The sequence below is a fragment of the Cygnus olor genome, chromosome 5 (assembly GCF_009769625.2).
Source record: "Cygnus olor isolate bCygOlo1 chromosome 5, bCygOlo1.pri.v2, whole genome shotgun sequence".
Classification (NCBI taxonomy): domain Eukaryota; kingdom Metazoa; phylum Chordata; class Aves; order Anseriformes; family Anatidae; genus Cygnus; species Cygnus olor.
Window position 1 is genome coordinate 32,296,584 of NC_049173.1, and position 16,451 is coordinate 32,313,034.

General features: G+C 37.7%; 1 protein-coding gene across 11 annotated transcripts in view; it reads left to right on the forward strand.

Moving 5' to 3' along the window:
- The window catches only part of CKAP5 (cytoskeleton associated protein 5), a 48,421-nt gene that overhangs the window by 22,599 nt on the left and 9,371 nt on the right, over nt 1-16,451 (forward strand). For 6 of the 11 annotated variants that reach the window (XM_040560023.1, XM_040560027.1, XM_040560024.1 and 3 more), the window contains 19 exons: nt 90-200; nt 1,421-1,513; nt 1,804-1,989; nt 2,461-2,555; nt 3,975-4,032; nt 4,123-4,248; nt 4,595-4,731; nt 4,895-5,069; nt 5,609-5,722; nt 7,649-7,777; nt 8,443-8,637; nt 9,263-9,398; nt 10,891-10,979; nt 11,769-11,879; nt 12,169-12,294; nt 12,994-13,143; nt 13,544-13,747; nt 14,000-14,135; nt 14,950-15,143. In XM_040560023.1, coding sequence (XP_040415957.1) covers nt 90-200; nt 1,421-1,513; nt 1,804-1,989; nt 2,461-2,555; nt 3,975-4,032; nt 4,123-4,248; nt 4,595-4,731; nt 4,895-5,069; nt 5,609-5,722; nt 7,649-7,777; nt 8,443-8,637; nt 9,263-9,398; nt 10,891-10,979; nt 11,769-11,879; nt 12,169-12,294; nt 12,994-13,143; nt 13,544-13,747; nt 14,000-14,135; nt 14,950-15,143 — 2,565 coding nt within the window. The remainder of the gene's footprint in view (nt 1-89; nt 201-1,420; nt 1,514-1,803; nt 1,990-2,460; nt 2,556-3,974; nt 4,033-4,122; nt 4,249-4,594; nt 4,732-4,894; nt 5,070-5,608; nt 5,723-7,648; nt 7,778-8,442; nt 8,638-9,262; nt 9,399-10,890; nt 10,980-11,768; nt 11,880-12,168; nt 12,295-12,993; nt 13,144-13,543; nt 13,748-13,999; nt 14,136-14,949; nt 15,144-16,451) is intronic. The other 5 variants (XM_040560029.1, XM_040560030.1, XM_040560031.1 and 2 more) reach the window with 1 other exon arrangement.

Here is a 16,451-nt window from a genome sequence, read left to right on the forward strand (position 1 = left end):
TTCCAGCATATTATCTGCCCTTAAGGCTGCAGCCTGCCGTACCATGGGATCCTGCGGGGTGTGTTAACCTTGTTCTGATCTGACCACAGATAGAAGTATGTGAAGAGAAAGCTGCTGCCGTCCTTCCAGCTTCTTGTATCCAACAGTTGGACAGTGGTAATTGGAAAGAGAGGCTTGCCTGCATGGAGGAGTTTCAGAAGGTGAGTTTGCAACAGTTGATAAGAGGAGAGGTGAGGAAGGAGAAAGCAAAAAAATATAATTTCTTCAGCTTTTTAGGCCTGGTAGCTCTTGTAAAAAGACATAGCAGAGTAGTGATATGTCAGCACAGTAGTTCAGATAGATTAAACAAGACTTGCAAAATATAAGTGGTTTATGTTTTAAACTAGCTATTAATCCATAACTATAGCACAGTAAGTGTCTACATTTAATGTAGATATGCTTTTGTCAAAAGTACTTGTATGTGGATTAAGGATGCATACAGGTCTCTAAAATACCATGTAATTCTGAAGGCGATTCTAAAGCTTAGTGTCAAAGATAGCTAGGCTTAAGCAAAGGTTTGCAATTATTTTTGCAAAAACACTTGCAAGCACTTGTTGACTGCATGTTAAGCAGCAATTGATTAATAAACGTAATAATGATGGAAATAAAACTTCAATTGGCGAATAGTTGATGTTTGAAGCCTATGATGACATCAGTCTAAATAGCTGGTAGTGAGTACTTTGTGTAGTTGCAAACAAATAAGCATGACATCACATACAACTAGAACATGAAGCCTGGCTATTGTATAATGTAAGATCATTGAGAGTTCACATTCAAAAAGTCATCAATTGTAGATGTACAAATAGTTCATAACACGGCATCATAGTTGCTCTTGCGTTTTAATATATTAGTTGAAAAGGTCAATAACTGAAATTAGAAACAGTGATCGGCTGCACTGAAATGCTGCTGCAGAAGCCAGAATAGCTTTACTCAAATGTAAAGATGTTACAGTTTCATTGCAATGCATTTGTGTTTTTTTTTTTTGAATGGTTAAGTCTAACAACAACTACAACTAATTTAGGTTATGTTCAAGCTTAATCTCTGCTTTCTAGTCAGCCCACTTATTAAGTGTTAAATTCTCAGGGCTGGAATGGCCAATAGGTGCTTCTAAGTACGCTGTTTAAAGAATATACAAAGTGTAGCAGTATGAATGCTGTCACTTAAATGGCTCTGCACATGTGAAATGGACTACATGTGGAAATGGGTCTTGTAGTAAGGCTGTTCAGGTGGATTATTATGTTCAGAGCTTCCGCAACTTAGTCCTATGTTAAGAAAATTACAGGACAATTGAGGTAACTTCACTTGTGTGGGTGTTTTGGTGGGTTTTGTTTGTTTTTGCACCATTTGTGATGTACTGGCTAACTTAGTATTTATCTTTAAGGCTGTTGAGCTTATGGAAAGAAGTGAAATGCCTTGCCAAGCTCTAGTAAGAATGCTGGCCAAGAAACCTGGTTGGAAAGAAACAAACTTTCAGGTAATGCATTTTATTTGCATTAACTAACAAGAATGGACTGTTAGTTACTGAAATTGCCTTTCTAACTGACTGAAAGGCCCTAGCTGCATATACATAATTGATGGCAAACTTAGTACATATGTGAAACTGTTGAGTTTTATATATATAGTTTATACATATAATTTATATTATATATAGTTTAAATATATTTTTACACTTATATACTATTATATAGTTATAACTATATAATTTTTAAAAGGTCTTAAAACACGAAAACATGAGTGTCTTCCTTGCTGTTATGAACATTCCAGGTGATGCAGATGAAACTGCATATAGTTGCATTGATTGCACAGAAAGGAAACTTCTCCAAAACTTCAGCACAGGTTGTGCTGGATGGTCTCGTAGACAAGGTTGGTGATGTGAAATGTGGGAGTAATGCAAAAGAAGCCATGACAGCAATAGCTGAGGCATGTCAGTTGCCATGGACTGCTGAGCAGGTGAGTGAATAGTAAAGGTATTCTTCCAGTAAAGGCAGAAATACTGTGTGGGATGTTCTTTCAGTCAGAGGAATAAGTCTGAAATCTTTGATTTATTTATTTATTTTGTGTTTCCTGGAATTAATTTGCTTTCAAGATATCTCTTGAGGTAGAAATTAAATAAACCTTCATTCAAAAGAGGTAATAGCAAGGTACTGACTGACTGACTTGTTGAGATATTGTCAAAAGTTAAACTTCCATAACACAGGTAATTTCCAGCTGCCTTCTAGTACTTCTGTAACTTCTGGTTCACTTCAACTGCAATCATATTATGCTGTAGTGACACAACAAATTCTGCCTTGTTTATTACCCCAACTGTTTTGGTTTGTTTGCACTACCTTGGTTTCTTTTGCAGGTATTTTAATTCATTTGTTACGGTGCTTTGTCACCTGACTTGTCAATGAAAATTCATGTTTAACTCTTCTGTTCCAGGTTGTCGCTATAGCTTTCTCTCAAAAGAATCCTAAAAACCAGTCAGAAACCTTGAACTGGCTCTCAAACGCGATTAAAGAGTTTGGCTTTTCTGGGTATGTCTTTTAAGTAAATTGGCAAGAGCAACTTGAATGAAATTATTTCTTATCTTGGACTGAGAATCTGTTCATCCTACCTAGCGAGTGCAAGTGCACTGAACTTTTGTTCCCTCATCTGTGATGCTGGCTATATCAGGTTCTTTTCTAGCTCTAAATACGTAAATAAAAGCATCTAACTTTAGTAATAAGATACGATCCTTTATTGCTACTCCATTCTCACTGGGCCTTCTCTGAAGAGCATTCTGCTCAACCTATACAAAAAGTGGGATGAGCAAGTAGTTGTAGTAAATGTCTGATATTCCCATTCTACTTAGATGCACCTGCACCCTGGTGGATCGCTATTATTTAGACAAAAAAAAAGGCAGACAGAAGAGTTACGTAGCATGTTTATTGCTTTTTTTGGGGTAGATTTTAAGGATGGTAACAGGATGATGTTTTAACCAACATAATAAGGATTATTGCTTTTGGTGCTGTGAAGGAAAGACATGGATTCTCCTTTAGAATCAGAACAACTTTCCTTAATTTCTAAGCACCTCTTTTAACTGAATGTGCTCTAGCATACATAATACAATAATATACAGTTTACTCATAAGAACAAAACTTCTGAGCAGTAAAAACTTGAAATTCTAATTTATTTGACTACTTGGGTGGTTACCATGCCTGCTTGTGTTGTATCGCAGCTGTTAAATAGATAGTCGTGTTGATTAAGTCTGGGAAATAAACTCTTTTCAGTAACATTTCACATGCTAGGACAAATTCCCAAAGAAGTATGTATCTCCAGCAGGATAATCCAGCCGGATAATGTGTGGATATGATACTAAAACAGAAATGTTTGGGGCTGCACAAAGGCATCAGTCTTCCATGCTTGCCCATCCGTTTCCTTTTCTGTTAAATGCAGTGGTGGTACAGAAAATTCAGTAATCTAAACCTTGTTTTTACTCTTTCTTTCTATTGTAAATGAGTCTTTTTTGAAACTTTTACCTCTTTATGGATGATCCTGATACAGGTCAACAAAAAAGTACCTTTTATTATTTAGCTGTGTACCAGGTGTTTAAATGGTACTGGACTTATCCTTTGGGTTTTGAGTCCTAGCAGTTGTGTGGGTGTCAAATAAGAAAATTTACAGCTGTAATAAATGCAGTCTTTGATGTAAAATATCTTAGGTTTACTGTAATGACTTCCACAGTAGGTTATTTCCAAAACCTATCTATTTCAGTATTTTTTTTTAGATAGCTACCATCTACATTGTACCTGGGATATTACAGTGTGCTAATATTTTCTACTTCTAAGTCATTTGTATGTATCTGGTTTATTCTCATTGCATTATTTTAATCTGTTGCATGTTGTGATGGTTTTGTTTCTCATTGGTGTTTGCTGTGTTGCATTTTACTCATGGGAGTGTCTTTTTCCCCACAGACTGAATGTCAAAGCTTTCATCAGTAACGTGAAGACAGCTCTTGCTGCAACTAACCCAGTAAGTAAATTTACAATTTTAATACTGATTTTTTTTTTTTTCTCCGGTCCTTAATTGGAAGACTGAGTGCTTTTATCATCTTTCTGATAGGCTGTAAGGACTTCTGCCATTACCTTGCTGGGAGTTATGTACCTTTATGTGGGGCCTCCTTTGCGAATGTTTTTTGAAGATGAGAAGCCCGCCCTTCTCTCCCAGATAGATGCAGAATTTGAAAAGGTATGAAGTGTAGCACTCTTAATAACAAGTGCCATTAAAACTACTTGGAAACTTCAGTAGTTGGAATGTGTAGTAAAACTGTGGTCTAACCTGCGTTTTGGTAATGAATCAGACTTCTGACGATAACCTACCAAAGCAGCTGCAAACACGCTGTGTGTAGCTATGTCAATAGTCTACTTTTTTTTTCCCATGACAGATTTCGAAAGCTTCTGGTTTTGGGGGTATCATTATGTTCTAGGAGTCTGCTACACTGAGATAGCATATTGGGGTCATGCAACAGTCTCTATTTTTCATGTCAAATTAAAAACTCTAAAATACCTATTGCTGTCTTCTGTGTTGCTTGCAGATGCAAGGGCAGACAGCACCAGCCCCAACTCGTGGCATTTCCAGGCACAGTGGAGGCAGTGGGGATGACGGTGAGGAAGAGGAACAGGAGGATGTTGGGAATGATGTTGTGGATCTCTTGCCGAGAACAGATATTGGGTACGTTAGGATTCTACAGCTTGCGGACATATTTGCCCTGCAATTCAAAGCTTGGTATTTATAAGCGCTTCATAAGCAGAAATCTGCGTTGTTCAAGCGCTAAATTACTAAAAAGCATGTAGCAAAGAAAATGGGCTTTTTGCTACTTTTTTTTCTCTTACAGTGATAAGATCACAGCTGAGCTAGTGTCTAAGATTGGGGACAAAAACTGGAAGATCCGAAAGGAAGGTCTAGATGAAGTGACGAGCATAATTAATGATGCTAAGTTCATACAGCCCAACATAGGAGAACTTCCAGCTGCTTTGAAGAGTCGTCTCAATGACTCCAATAAAATCTTGGTATGTTATTTGAAATCCTATTTCAACTATTTACAGCTTAGAACTGCAGACAAGCTATTTCTGAACCTAGCTTATGGTTCAGATCTGTTAATGTCATGAAATCAACAGTTTGAAACCAGTGAACAGTGTATTTACAGATTATGTGCTTGCCAGTTCTTACAAACATTTGTCTTTGCAGATTTTTATAGTGTCTTTGAAAAAAAAAAAACTTCAAAAAGGGGGAAAGTCTACCTCTGTACTCAGAGTAATGTAAGCAAACTTTAAAAAAAAAAAAAAAGTTGAATCGCTTTACTTGTGGCAAAAAATAAATCTCTTGTTTCAAAATTTTTTTGCTGAACTTGATTTAATTTTACTTAAAATATAGAAATAACTTTTGCCTGTTTGTGTGATGAATTTGAAGTCTGGAAAAGATACCATTGAGCAGGCATTCTAAAGTAAAAGCCCCGATAAACAGCGGTGTTACTTTCCCCACGTGACTTGGAGTTTTGTGCAGGTGCTTGTCGCTGTAGCTTATTCAAAGCCTTTCTGTTTATGTGCAGGTGCAACAAACACTGAGCATTCTTCAGCAGCTAGCAACAGCAATGGGCCCCAATATCAAACAGCATGTGAAAAATTTGGGCATTCCTGTCATTACAGTCCTTGGAGACAGTAAGGTAGGACACTCGAGACCTTTTTCCTTTTTGCCTTTTACTTTCTAAGTATCTTACTACTATCTAAGCTATGTCTGAGAATAACTATATAGGCTATAGTGTTTAGCCTCGCTTTTGAGACACGGATGGTAGTTTGTAAGCTACTGAAGAAGTTTTAAAGTTGTATTGCTGTTGGACTTTTCTTGGGGTGTGGTTCTTTCCTAGATGACAGCTTATTAACAAAATAAGAATTTCTACCTTACTATATATTCTGAGATATATTCTACTGCTTGTGAATAAATGCAGTCAAGGTTGTATTTCAACTTTAAATGAAACAAGATGACTGTATGTATGTGTACTTTTGATGCTGAAAATATACTACTTGACCAAACAAACCTGATTAGCTTTTGAAGTTGCTTGTTAGTACTCTTCTTTTCGTGTATCAATGTGGATTCCAGTGTACCTTGTTGTCTTGTTATATAGGAGACCTTTGAACCGTAGGTAGAAACATGTCACTGATAACCAACACCAAAGCTTGTATAATGTTAGTGTGGAACTTGTCAAGATACAGTGTCAAAATCAAAGCTAGTACCATGCAAAAGGTATTTTGAAGAGTTAGGGAAAGGAGGCTTGGTACGCTGCCAATGTCTTGTGCCAGAATTCACAGGCAATTATCAGAGATGGTGTACTTCAGATGTTTCTACTCTGCATGTGAGTAGGGAAAAAGAACAGAAAATAGGTGAGCAGGCTAAAGCTGAAAGTCTTAATAGCAACAGAAGCTATCACTTTGAAAGCTTCCGAAGATGTGTGTCAGAACTAGATTCCTACCAAAGTACTTTGCTGTAGGTGGTGCCCATAGGAGAAGGGCTCGTGACACAGTCTGCATTTCTGTGTAGACAGAGAATCGTCTTGCCGGTACCTCCCCCAAGCTCAATTTTGAGCTGAATTGCCAGGAGATTAGAGCAATTCTGCTGGAGGCCAAAGCTTACTCAGCATAGACTGGTATTGCTTCAGCAAGCACCTTCTGATCTTCCACAAGCATATAGGATTCTTTCCCTCCCTTGCTTGAAGAAGCTGATCATCATTCTCTAGGAGAAGCAAACTGCTCCTGTGTTTCAGTGTTATGGATCTTCCTACCTGTAAGGAGCCTATATATTTGAAAGCAAGAGAAGCCAGTTTACAAGCTGTGATGTTCATGAATCTACTAATGAGAAATCAAAATGTGTTCTAGTCTGCTAACAAGCTGTGCTGACATTTAAAGTACAATGTGCGTATATTGATGTGTGCCAACATGCATTAGCACATTACGGGCACATTAAGCATTATCCTTGGTATGGGCAGTGTATGCATTGGTGGTTCTCTTATTTCACTGAAGGGGCAAAAACTCTAAATTACTGTGCACATTACTCCTATTTATATAAGGCTTGCTCCTTTTTGTTGTTTGATGCTGTTCTAAAGTAGTCTGAAGATGGAAAATGAGTAAGAGTAGAGGGCTCCCCTATTCATGGTTCGACTTCTGCTTGCGTGTATCCTAAATAAGAGTGCCCTGAAACTAATAACAGGTTCTATAACCCACTTGCCCTGATTTATGAGTGTACTACATCTACCTTTACCATTAAGTAAATCATTAACCTTATTCTTTTACTAGGAAACTAAGCTAAAGCAGACTCCCAAACTCTCATCAATGAATAGTAGCAAGTTCAGAGTGCTTCTAGAGATGCCTGTTGTCCTTTTTTTTACTAAACTACTACTAAAAACGATGATAAATTAATATGATGTGACTTGGTCATCTCTGCATCTCATAGCATCACTAAAATTAGGTTCTTCTGCTCGAGAAATCTAGTGATCAGTAAAGAAAAATAGAGATTTCAAAGCATATAACCTAGAATCTTCTGTTGGAATCTTCTGACCCCTCTTTAAAATTATTCTTCTTAAATCTTTTTGTTACAGAATAATGTTCGTGCCGCTGCGTTAGCAACTGTGAATGCCTGGGCTGAACAAACCGGAATGAAAGAGTGGTTGGAAGGTGAAGATCTATCTGAGGAACTCAAAAAAGAAAATCCTTTCCTAAGACAAGAGGTAGGCTTCTGCTAAGTAAACTTCTCCACATGCACATGTAATCAAAATGACCTTACTTACAAAGGAATATGTTCAACTAAGCAGACTGACATTGCATAATACAATCATTACATGAGTAAACAAGTAACTGTTCTTACTGACAAAATGTCAAACTTCACAAGGCTAATAAGCTGTAACCCCTGCATGTTAGCTGTAATTCAGATTTCATTTGGGAGGCACTGAAAAGTTTGCCTGTTCTGATTACCCTTTTAAGTCCTATTGTTTTTCTTCCAATTAACCCTATGGCAGTGAAGACCTGAACTGAACTGGAGGTATTAATAAATTGAAGTGAATGAGGTGCAACTTACTAATCAGCTGCACTAGCTGAAATTACGATGCTTTTTTTCAAAAGGAAGAAACAGCTCAAGCAGTCTTAGCTAACCGGGCTCCAAGTTTTAAATGAGCTGCATATTGACATACTGTACTCGTTTTTTTTTAAACTGCTGATATTAAAGTTCACATTAAGAATGTTTGTCTGAACAAATGTTGTAGGGCTTTGTTCTTTTTGTGTGTGAAAATGTGAAACACTTCTACAACTGAGCTACTCTTCAGGCTCTTGTGGCTTATACTAGGTGTTCCAGATAGCAGTGCGCACTTCCCCAGAAACTTTTTATTCTTTCTTTCAGCTGCTTGGTTGGTTAGCCGAAAAGTTGCCTACCCTCCGTTCTGTTCCTTCTGACCTGCTCTTGTGTGTGCCTCACCTCTACTCCTGTCTTGAAGATCGAAATGGGGATGTGCGTAAAAAGGCGCAGGATGCCCTGCCATTCTTTATGATGCATCTTGGATTTGAGAAGATGGCGAAAGCCACTAGCAAGCTGAAGGTATTGTTGTCGCTAAGATTAGATAATATGACCTTGAATGAGTGGATATTAACAAGTCACATTCACAATCTCATGACTTGATGTCTCCAGTCATTAAAAGCCTGTCTTCAGTCCCTTTGAGTTCAATGCAAATAGTGTCAGGAGGCTGCGAGTTAGTTTTTTCGACTTCAGAAAGACTGCTGCCACAACAGGTTTATCACTTCAGGAGCTTGATACTTATTCACTATGCTTTTCTTTTAAAATAAAAAAATCTACCTGCTGATAGCTTCCTTACTGGTTATTGTCCAGCTGTACGCCTTTGAACATACACTTTAAGATGGCTTCCAGCAATTTGTTGTATCTTACGGATCACTGAGTGCTGGTTCCCTCCTAGGGCTCTCCATTAACTTCAAGGGACTGCACACCTAGGATAGGTTGCTGGTTCACATGTTTCCTATAGGTCCTGCAGAAAGAAGCTAATGGATGACGTGTTTTATCTCAGAACAGGAATATCTGAAAACATAATGTTTTAAGATAAGCGTCATGGAAGATGCTAACTAGAGAATAGTGCTGTTTGCCTCGTCTGTAGCATGTATTAGCATTGTAATCCTTCCATATCTATTACTTTCCCCCCCCCGCTCTCTAGCCAACTTCCAAAGACCAGGTACTGGCCATGCTTGAGAAAGCCAAGGCCAACATGCCAGCCAAACCAGCTCCTGCTGCTAAAGCATCTTCCAGAGTGGGTGGGGGAGCAGCTCCAGCCAAATTCCAGCCTGCATCAGGTAACCTCTCGAGTTCTGGGAAATGAGTGATAAAAGGGTGGGTTTCCTTTCATTTAAGAAAATCTATTGGGTTAAATTGCACTTTGAAGTTTGTTTTTTGAGGGCACAGGTTCTGTAAGATTGATTCTCTGATTGACTTTCCCAGCTTGGGACTACATAAAAAGGAGTTCTATTTGCAGGATCTGAGTGCAGGAATTAGTGGATAAGCTCACAATTGTTGTATTAAGTTTGAGATAGTAGGTCAATCATCTGCAGGGAAGAGCTTTTGGCTATATATGGATATTACTAACTGCAGTATGCCATTGTAGAGTTTGTTGTAGACATTCTTTTTAGATAAATAAGCAAGTTGTTTTGAAGGTAACTTTCAGAAATACTCTTTACACTAGGTGTGTGGTCTGGACTAATACTAAAAACATGGTTTCATAGATCCAAAGACTATGGTGCCTGTGGAATATTAACCTGGAAATCTGTTTTAATATTGTGTCCCTGTATCTAAAGAAACAGAACAACACTAAAAAATGTCTGAACTTTTGAACAAAAATAAGTTAAAATCTTGGTCCTTCTCAATTTCTAAATTAAATTAACTTGTATTGATGTAGTACTTTGCATTTCTGAAAGAGTATCCTTGCAGAGAATCATTTGATTATGCTTGCATTTACTCAAACTTCTTTAGTGCATGCAGGCAAATGAATAGTCTTACGTATCTGTTTCATGGAGCTTAAGTTTTGAGGTTTCTAGGGAACCTTTTTGTCATGCTAGAGGAAGAAGCCCTCTTAACAGGAGGAGGGAAATTCAGCGTAGTTGCAAACAGCTTTGTGCTTCAGTCAGTTCTGTCTTCAGTTCTGGTTGATCATGCAGTTGATTTGGCTTTCATTGTAGGAGGGTGTGGGGTTTCTTCATGTTTTGTTTTTGGTTGCTCGTTTTTAAAATCTTTCCATGCAAATGTCTGTGAGCTTCTCTTTGAAAATATCTATGTAGTATTGAGAATAAAAAACATAGCTTAATTTTTATGCTAAAATCAATTACAAAAAAATTCTGTGACAACACTTAAAAATTATCTGGATGATCTGTCCAGTGTAGTTTACTGCGGGGCTACTGGAATGCTTGTGCTGACACAAGGGAGAAGGTGACAGGATTGGGTTACAAGGGATTAGAAGAAGCAGTCCTGCATTATCTCCTTCTTAGGGCCAGCTTGCCTGCTCAAACTGAGGACAGCTACAGCTTCAGACACGAGCCCACACAGTGCATCTGTGTGCATGTTTTTAAACCTGTTTTGATAATGACAAATTTGACATATGATCTTAATTCAGAACTTTGTATGCTTACATGCAATAGAAGAAACTTCTTTTACACATTTGAAGTCCTCAGATGACAGTGTGATAAAGGCATTATCATCTTCATCAACATTTTTTCTTCTCTGCTAAGAACAGAAAACCAGCGCTGACCTAAAATAGGCTTACTGGTAGTTTGAAATGGTCTATTATTTTTCCAGCTTTTTCTGAAGATTCAGGGTCCAATACCATGGAATCCAAGCCTGATCCCAAAAAAGCCAAAGCAGGAGGTGCCTCCTCTAAAGCTAAGGTATGCTGATAGCATTTTGTATGAAATCAGTTCAATTAAGTTAGTAGATGTAGTTTGTTAATGTATTACAAGTAGAAGAGTATAGCCCTTGCTAGGGACTGCTTATACTAAGAATTATTGTGATTGTCTGATTTCTGAAATTGTGTTCCCATATCATCTACTTCATCGCTATTTTTTGTCATTAACTATTTAATTATTCCAAAGCCTGTGTTGGCACAAATGCAGTTCTGTGGACAGCTTATTCCATGTTCTAAATATGCTTGACCTTCTTGATTTCATATGATTGAGAACTCACTATTGCAGTTCCAACATTATACTTCATACAGTAGTTTTGAGCCCATGTATAGAAAGAAATTAATCTCTCCTTTACAGTAGGGAGGATAAAATGCTCTCAAGCACAGAAGGAAGATGCTTAAATACATAGTAATAGCCTCAGCTGGATTACATTTGAATTGTGGTTAGGTTTTTCTGCTTTGTTACAGTAATTTTTCTGCTATTAACTTTTAAACACAACAACAAAAAGAAAACCTGTTCTACAGTCCTGTTGCCTCCTTTGTCTAAAGTAATGCTGTAATGAGATCAATTTTGATACAGGTCCAGATTTATGACAGAAATGAATGGAACTAACTTTGAAGGATATTACGGGCTTGCCTAGGTTAATATGTTCATCTGTCAAAACTCTGATGCCAGAGTAAATGCCTCTGCTGTGAACTCACAGAAAGTTTGGAATAGTAACTCTAGTGAGTAAATCTTTCTAACAACAAAGCCTTTTTTGTGGCTTATTTACAGCAGTCAGATGTTAATAGCAGTATGTCCAAGGGCAATACCAGCCAGTCCAAAGCTAATACAAGCCTCAGCAAAGGCAATACGAGTCTGGCAAAGAACAAATCTATCAAACAGGTACCACGTTGGGTTTTAGAGATGCGTGTGGGTGACTAGTGCACTGGTTGAGTGACATGTCATATTTCACAGAGTACTATTGCGCACATTGTCGTGGGTATTGCTTCCACAGCAGCAGAGCACATACTTCTAAAACTCTAATCAACATTATTCTTCTAGCTTCTCTCTGGCTCTTGTACACCTAGGCAGCATGACGTTGGCTGGTATCTAATGCTTGCAATTGCTTGCCTAAGGCATGTATGTGTCTTGCATTGCCTCTTAAAACCTTGTGTGTTGTTTTTTTTTTCAGGGTGTACAGGGGAAGAAAGTATTAAGCAAGCCTACTTTGAAGGAAGATGATGATAAATCAGGTCCTATTTTTATCATGGTCCCAAATGGGAAAGAACAGAGAATGAAAGATGAGAAAGGTCTGAAGGTGAGGAAAAAAATGGATGTGTTCACCTGTTTTGAAGTAGTATAACTTTAGCATCTTCCTTTGTTCTGGTATTTAGAGTTAAACGTGCTAGGGCATGAAAGTACTAGGCTCTGTCCATCCTTTAGATTGATTTTTCTAGTGTCTAGTTGACTTTCGCAGATCCATATCAGTCTTACTATGGTGTTTTCCTGTTTTTTTTTCCTGAATTTTGTGCGTTTATGCATTCTTGTAAAACACAGAGGCCTTTTTACAACTTTTTCCAGCTGAGAACTCTTTCAGGTATCAAGCTAATTGACTGTTTTCACGTAATTAATTCTAGAGTTGTAAGATTCACTGTGAATTCTTTATACTTATTTTTTAACAGCATCTCTTATAAAGCTTGTCTTTTGTGTGTAAGTTCTGTTACTTAAAACACAGGGTTTATTTATTACTTGCTAGTGAATAGGCCTATTTTGCCTAAAAACAACCATTTGAAGTAACTGGTAATAATTAAGGTAACAACCTAAAGATAACCACTCAACATAGGGAGAATCTTTCATGTAAGCCAAGGTGAGGAAACCCCACCAAACTTTTCCTGCTTCCTCTTGATAACGAGAAGAATTTGAAAACAGATTCAAGATTAAATGCAATGCAACTTGCAGATTGTTTCAAGAAGAGAAGGTACTGCTTGCTTTGAGTTCTAAATGCTGGCTTTTGCAGGTGTTAAAGTGGAATTTCACTACTCCCCGTGATGAATATATTGAGCAGCTGAAGACTCAGATGTCCAGTTGTGTGGCCAAATGGCTACAGGATGAGATGTTTCATGCAGACTTTCAGCACCACAACAAAGCACTGGCTGTTATGATTGAGGTAAGTTTGGATCTGTGGTAGTGGATGACAACATAAAATTATTTCTTGCTACGCAAGAGTCAGCTCGAACTAAAATCAACTTGCAGTACTCTGAGAAGCCAGGGATCACTGTGCTGTGAAATTTAATTTTAGTAAATATCGAAATAATTGTCAAAGGAATGATAAATTTGATATTAATATTGGCTGTTTCTTGAGAGAGGAGAAAATGAGTTAGTTTGCTGGAGACTTTGTAGAATTTCAGAAAGCTGTACAAGGTAGAAGCGAGTACTTGGAATTTTAGGACTCAACCAGTAAAAGTAGACAGTTTTAACAGGCATAGCTTTTCCTTATATCTGTTTTCTTGAACAGTGTTTCACTTTGCACGACCTCCTTTTTTTTTTTCTTTCCATGTCACTTCAAGCATTTGGAGAGTGAAAAAGATGGAGTCATCAGCTGCCTGGATCTGATCTTAAAGTGGCTGACCCTGAGGTTCTTCGATACCAACACAAGTGTTCTGATGAAAGCACTTGAATACCTCAAATTGCTTTTCAATTTGCTGAGTCAAGAAGAGTATCACCTTACTGAAAATGAAGCATGCTCTTTCATCCCATATCTCATCCTAAAGGTACTTTTCATTGTATAGGTTAACCTTTTTTTTCATGGGAAACATAGGATGGCATCAAACACTTTAGTAACTTGTTCTTTTTGAATATATTGCACATTTGACTTTAAAAGGCACTTGCAAAATTATTCTTGATGCAAAAACCTTTTCTGGGTTTTCATAACGTTATTTAGACTCAGTCTCATCAATGGTACGATGAGACTGTTGAAAATGTTACGTATTTCCCCCCACACACACACCAATCTTTCCTTCTAGGTAGGAGAACCAAAAGATGTCATCCGCAAAGATGTCCGTGCCATTCTGAACAGGATGTGTCTCATATATCCAGCCAGCAAGATGTTTACTTTTATCATGGAGGGGACAAAATCTAAAAACTCAAAACAGCGTGCAGGTGGGAAATAGGATTATGAACTGAGTAATTGCAAGTAGTTCAAACTGTATTGTTTAGTATTCCAAAAAGCCAGCATAACTTTTGGTGGAACATGAGATTTCCCCTGTATGTAGAATTCTGTGCACTTGCAAATAATCCTTTTGGGGATTAGATTTTAAACGAGAATAATCTTTTTATTTTGTCTTTGTCTTTGGTAGGTACAACAATTTGTTAAATTACTATCAATGTTAAGATAGTCTCCCTTGAGTATGCTTGTCTTAATACAATAGTACTAGGGAGAATGGTAATGATAATATTGTCCAGGCGACTAGGGGACTCAGATAACCTGATCAGAACTTTGAAAAGAAGCATCTCTATACTGCCCATCTGTCTCAATTATATTTTGGGAATTATTTATTGTATGGTGTTTGTGTAGTTCAAACAACTCTGGTCACCTTAAGGATATCTCATCCTGATATAACCAGAGAGTTAAATTCTATGCATGATAGAACATTGCAAGCTCAGAACTGTCTAAACTACCTAAATATGAAGTTAAACATCACATTGCTTGTATATGGTAATAGGAAATATTTGCAATGGTATGGGGATGACTGATAGCTCTTGCATGCTATCTTTGTGCTACTTCTCCATGAATCATCTGGAGAGTGTGTATCTATCAACAGGGAGAGCAAGAACTACTGTTCTGATAAGAAATTCAGTATTGTGATTCATGCTTCTCTACAGTGAACATTCAAGTTGTGCAAGCAGCACAGAAATCTGAGGGCTCTCTTCCCAGCAGCTTTAAATTTGCATGTGTGTCATTTTCTTCCTCTAGAGTGCCTGGAAGAGCTTGGATGTCTGGTTGAATCATATGGCATGAATGTATGCCAGCCAACTCCAGGGAAAGCCTTGAAAGAAATGGCAACTCATATTGGTGATAGGGACAACACTGTGCGCAATGCTGCACTGAACACCATTGTGACTGTATATAATGTTCATGGTGACCAAGTATTCAAGCTGATTGGAAATGTAAGTGTAACTGGAAATAAGTCTTTTGTTCAAATCCCTACACTTGTGTAGGGATTTGCACCGTTTTGCTTGTGATGGGTCATGTTAAATTTTGGTGTTGGTGTCAAGAGCATTTTGGTATGTTGGGAATAACTTGCTATACCATAGATACTCTAAAAGTTGCTTTTTTTTTCCTGATTGTGAAATTTATAACCTGGGTGTTCATGAATAAAAAGCAAAATTTGCAGAAATGAGCGAAACACTGAACTTTAATAGGAATTAAAAAGTTTGTAGAGTGACTTGCTACAGAGCTTGCAGTCCTTGTGATTTGGAATGAGATTTTGATAAATTATTTGGCAAAAAAAAAATGCTAGTTGTTGAGGCTCCCTCAAGTACTTGGCTTGCTTTTTTTTTTTTTTTTCCTATGCCCATCCCCACAAGCTGTTTAGCAGCTGAAGTCTGGTAAGTTTGGTTTGTTTGCTTTATCTTATTGCACTTAAGTGTTTAAGGTCTGTGCCAGTACTGTGTAGCTTTGTATTGCAGTTGTTTTGTTTTCTGGAAATCGTATTTATCCATGTTATATAAATGCAGTGAAAGTTAAAGGTGGCAAAACTCAGTTTCCAAAATAAGCTGCTCCCCCGTTCTCCAGCAGTGGAAAGCCAGTTTCTTGAGTTTTCTACGATTATTGTGCATAATAGATCAGGTATCCTGAATTCTAACTTGAGTCAAGAGCTTTTAGACCACTTTCTCCTGTTCTGTTCTCTGAATTTGCGGTCTCTCTCAATAACGTTTTTAGCAGCACTTAAACTGCTGGGAATATGATACCAATGAGCAGGGAAACAAGGCTTTTCACTCCACACCCCCTTTCTGGTTCCTGAAGTAATTCAGGATGTTATATTGAAATTGGTTTAATGTGATTCTCTGTCACTTTCTCTGGTAGCAATCTCCATGAGAAGTAATGCTGCATTTTTCTTCAACCTGTTAGATTCACTTCTTATTTTAGATCTCTTGTTCAGAGTGCAGTCTGCCTCCTTTTGAGTGTTATGTTGCATAGTCTATTTCCTTTCAGATTTTCAAGGTTAAGAAAAAAATTGCTGTCAGCTTCAAAATGCCCTACCTAGTCCCTAAATGCGCAGCATTTCGGAAAGGTTTATTGATTGTAAGAGTGCTGGGGAGTACTACCCACAAAAATGTCCAGGCTACTTTCGTTCAAATGATGTTACTGGTAATCTTCAGTCCTGTAGATAAGCGTATAAATATGATTCTTATCACTGCATGAGTTGCAGTATTCAGTTGGCTTATCTTGTTTTCACGTTGAGTGATGGGTAC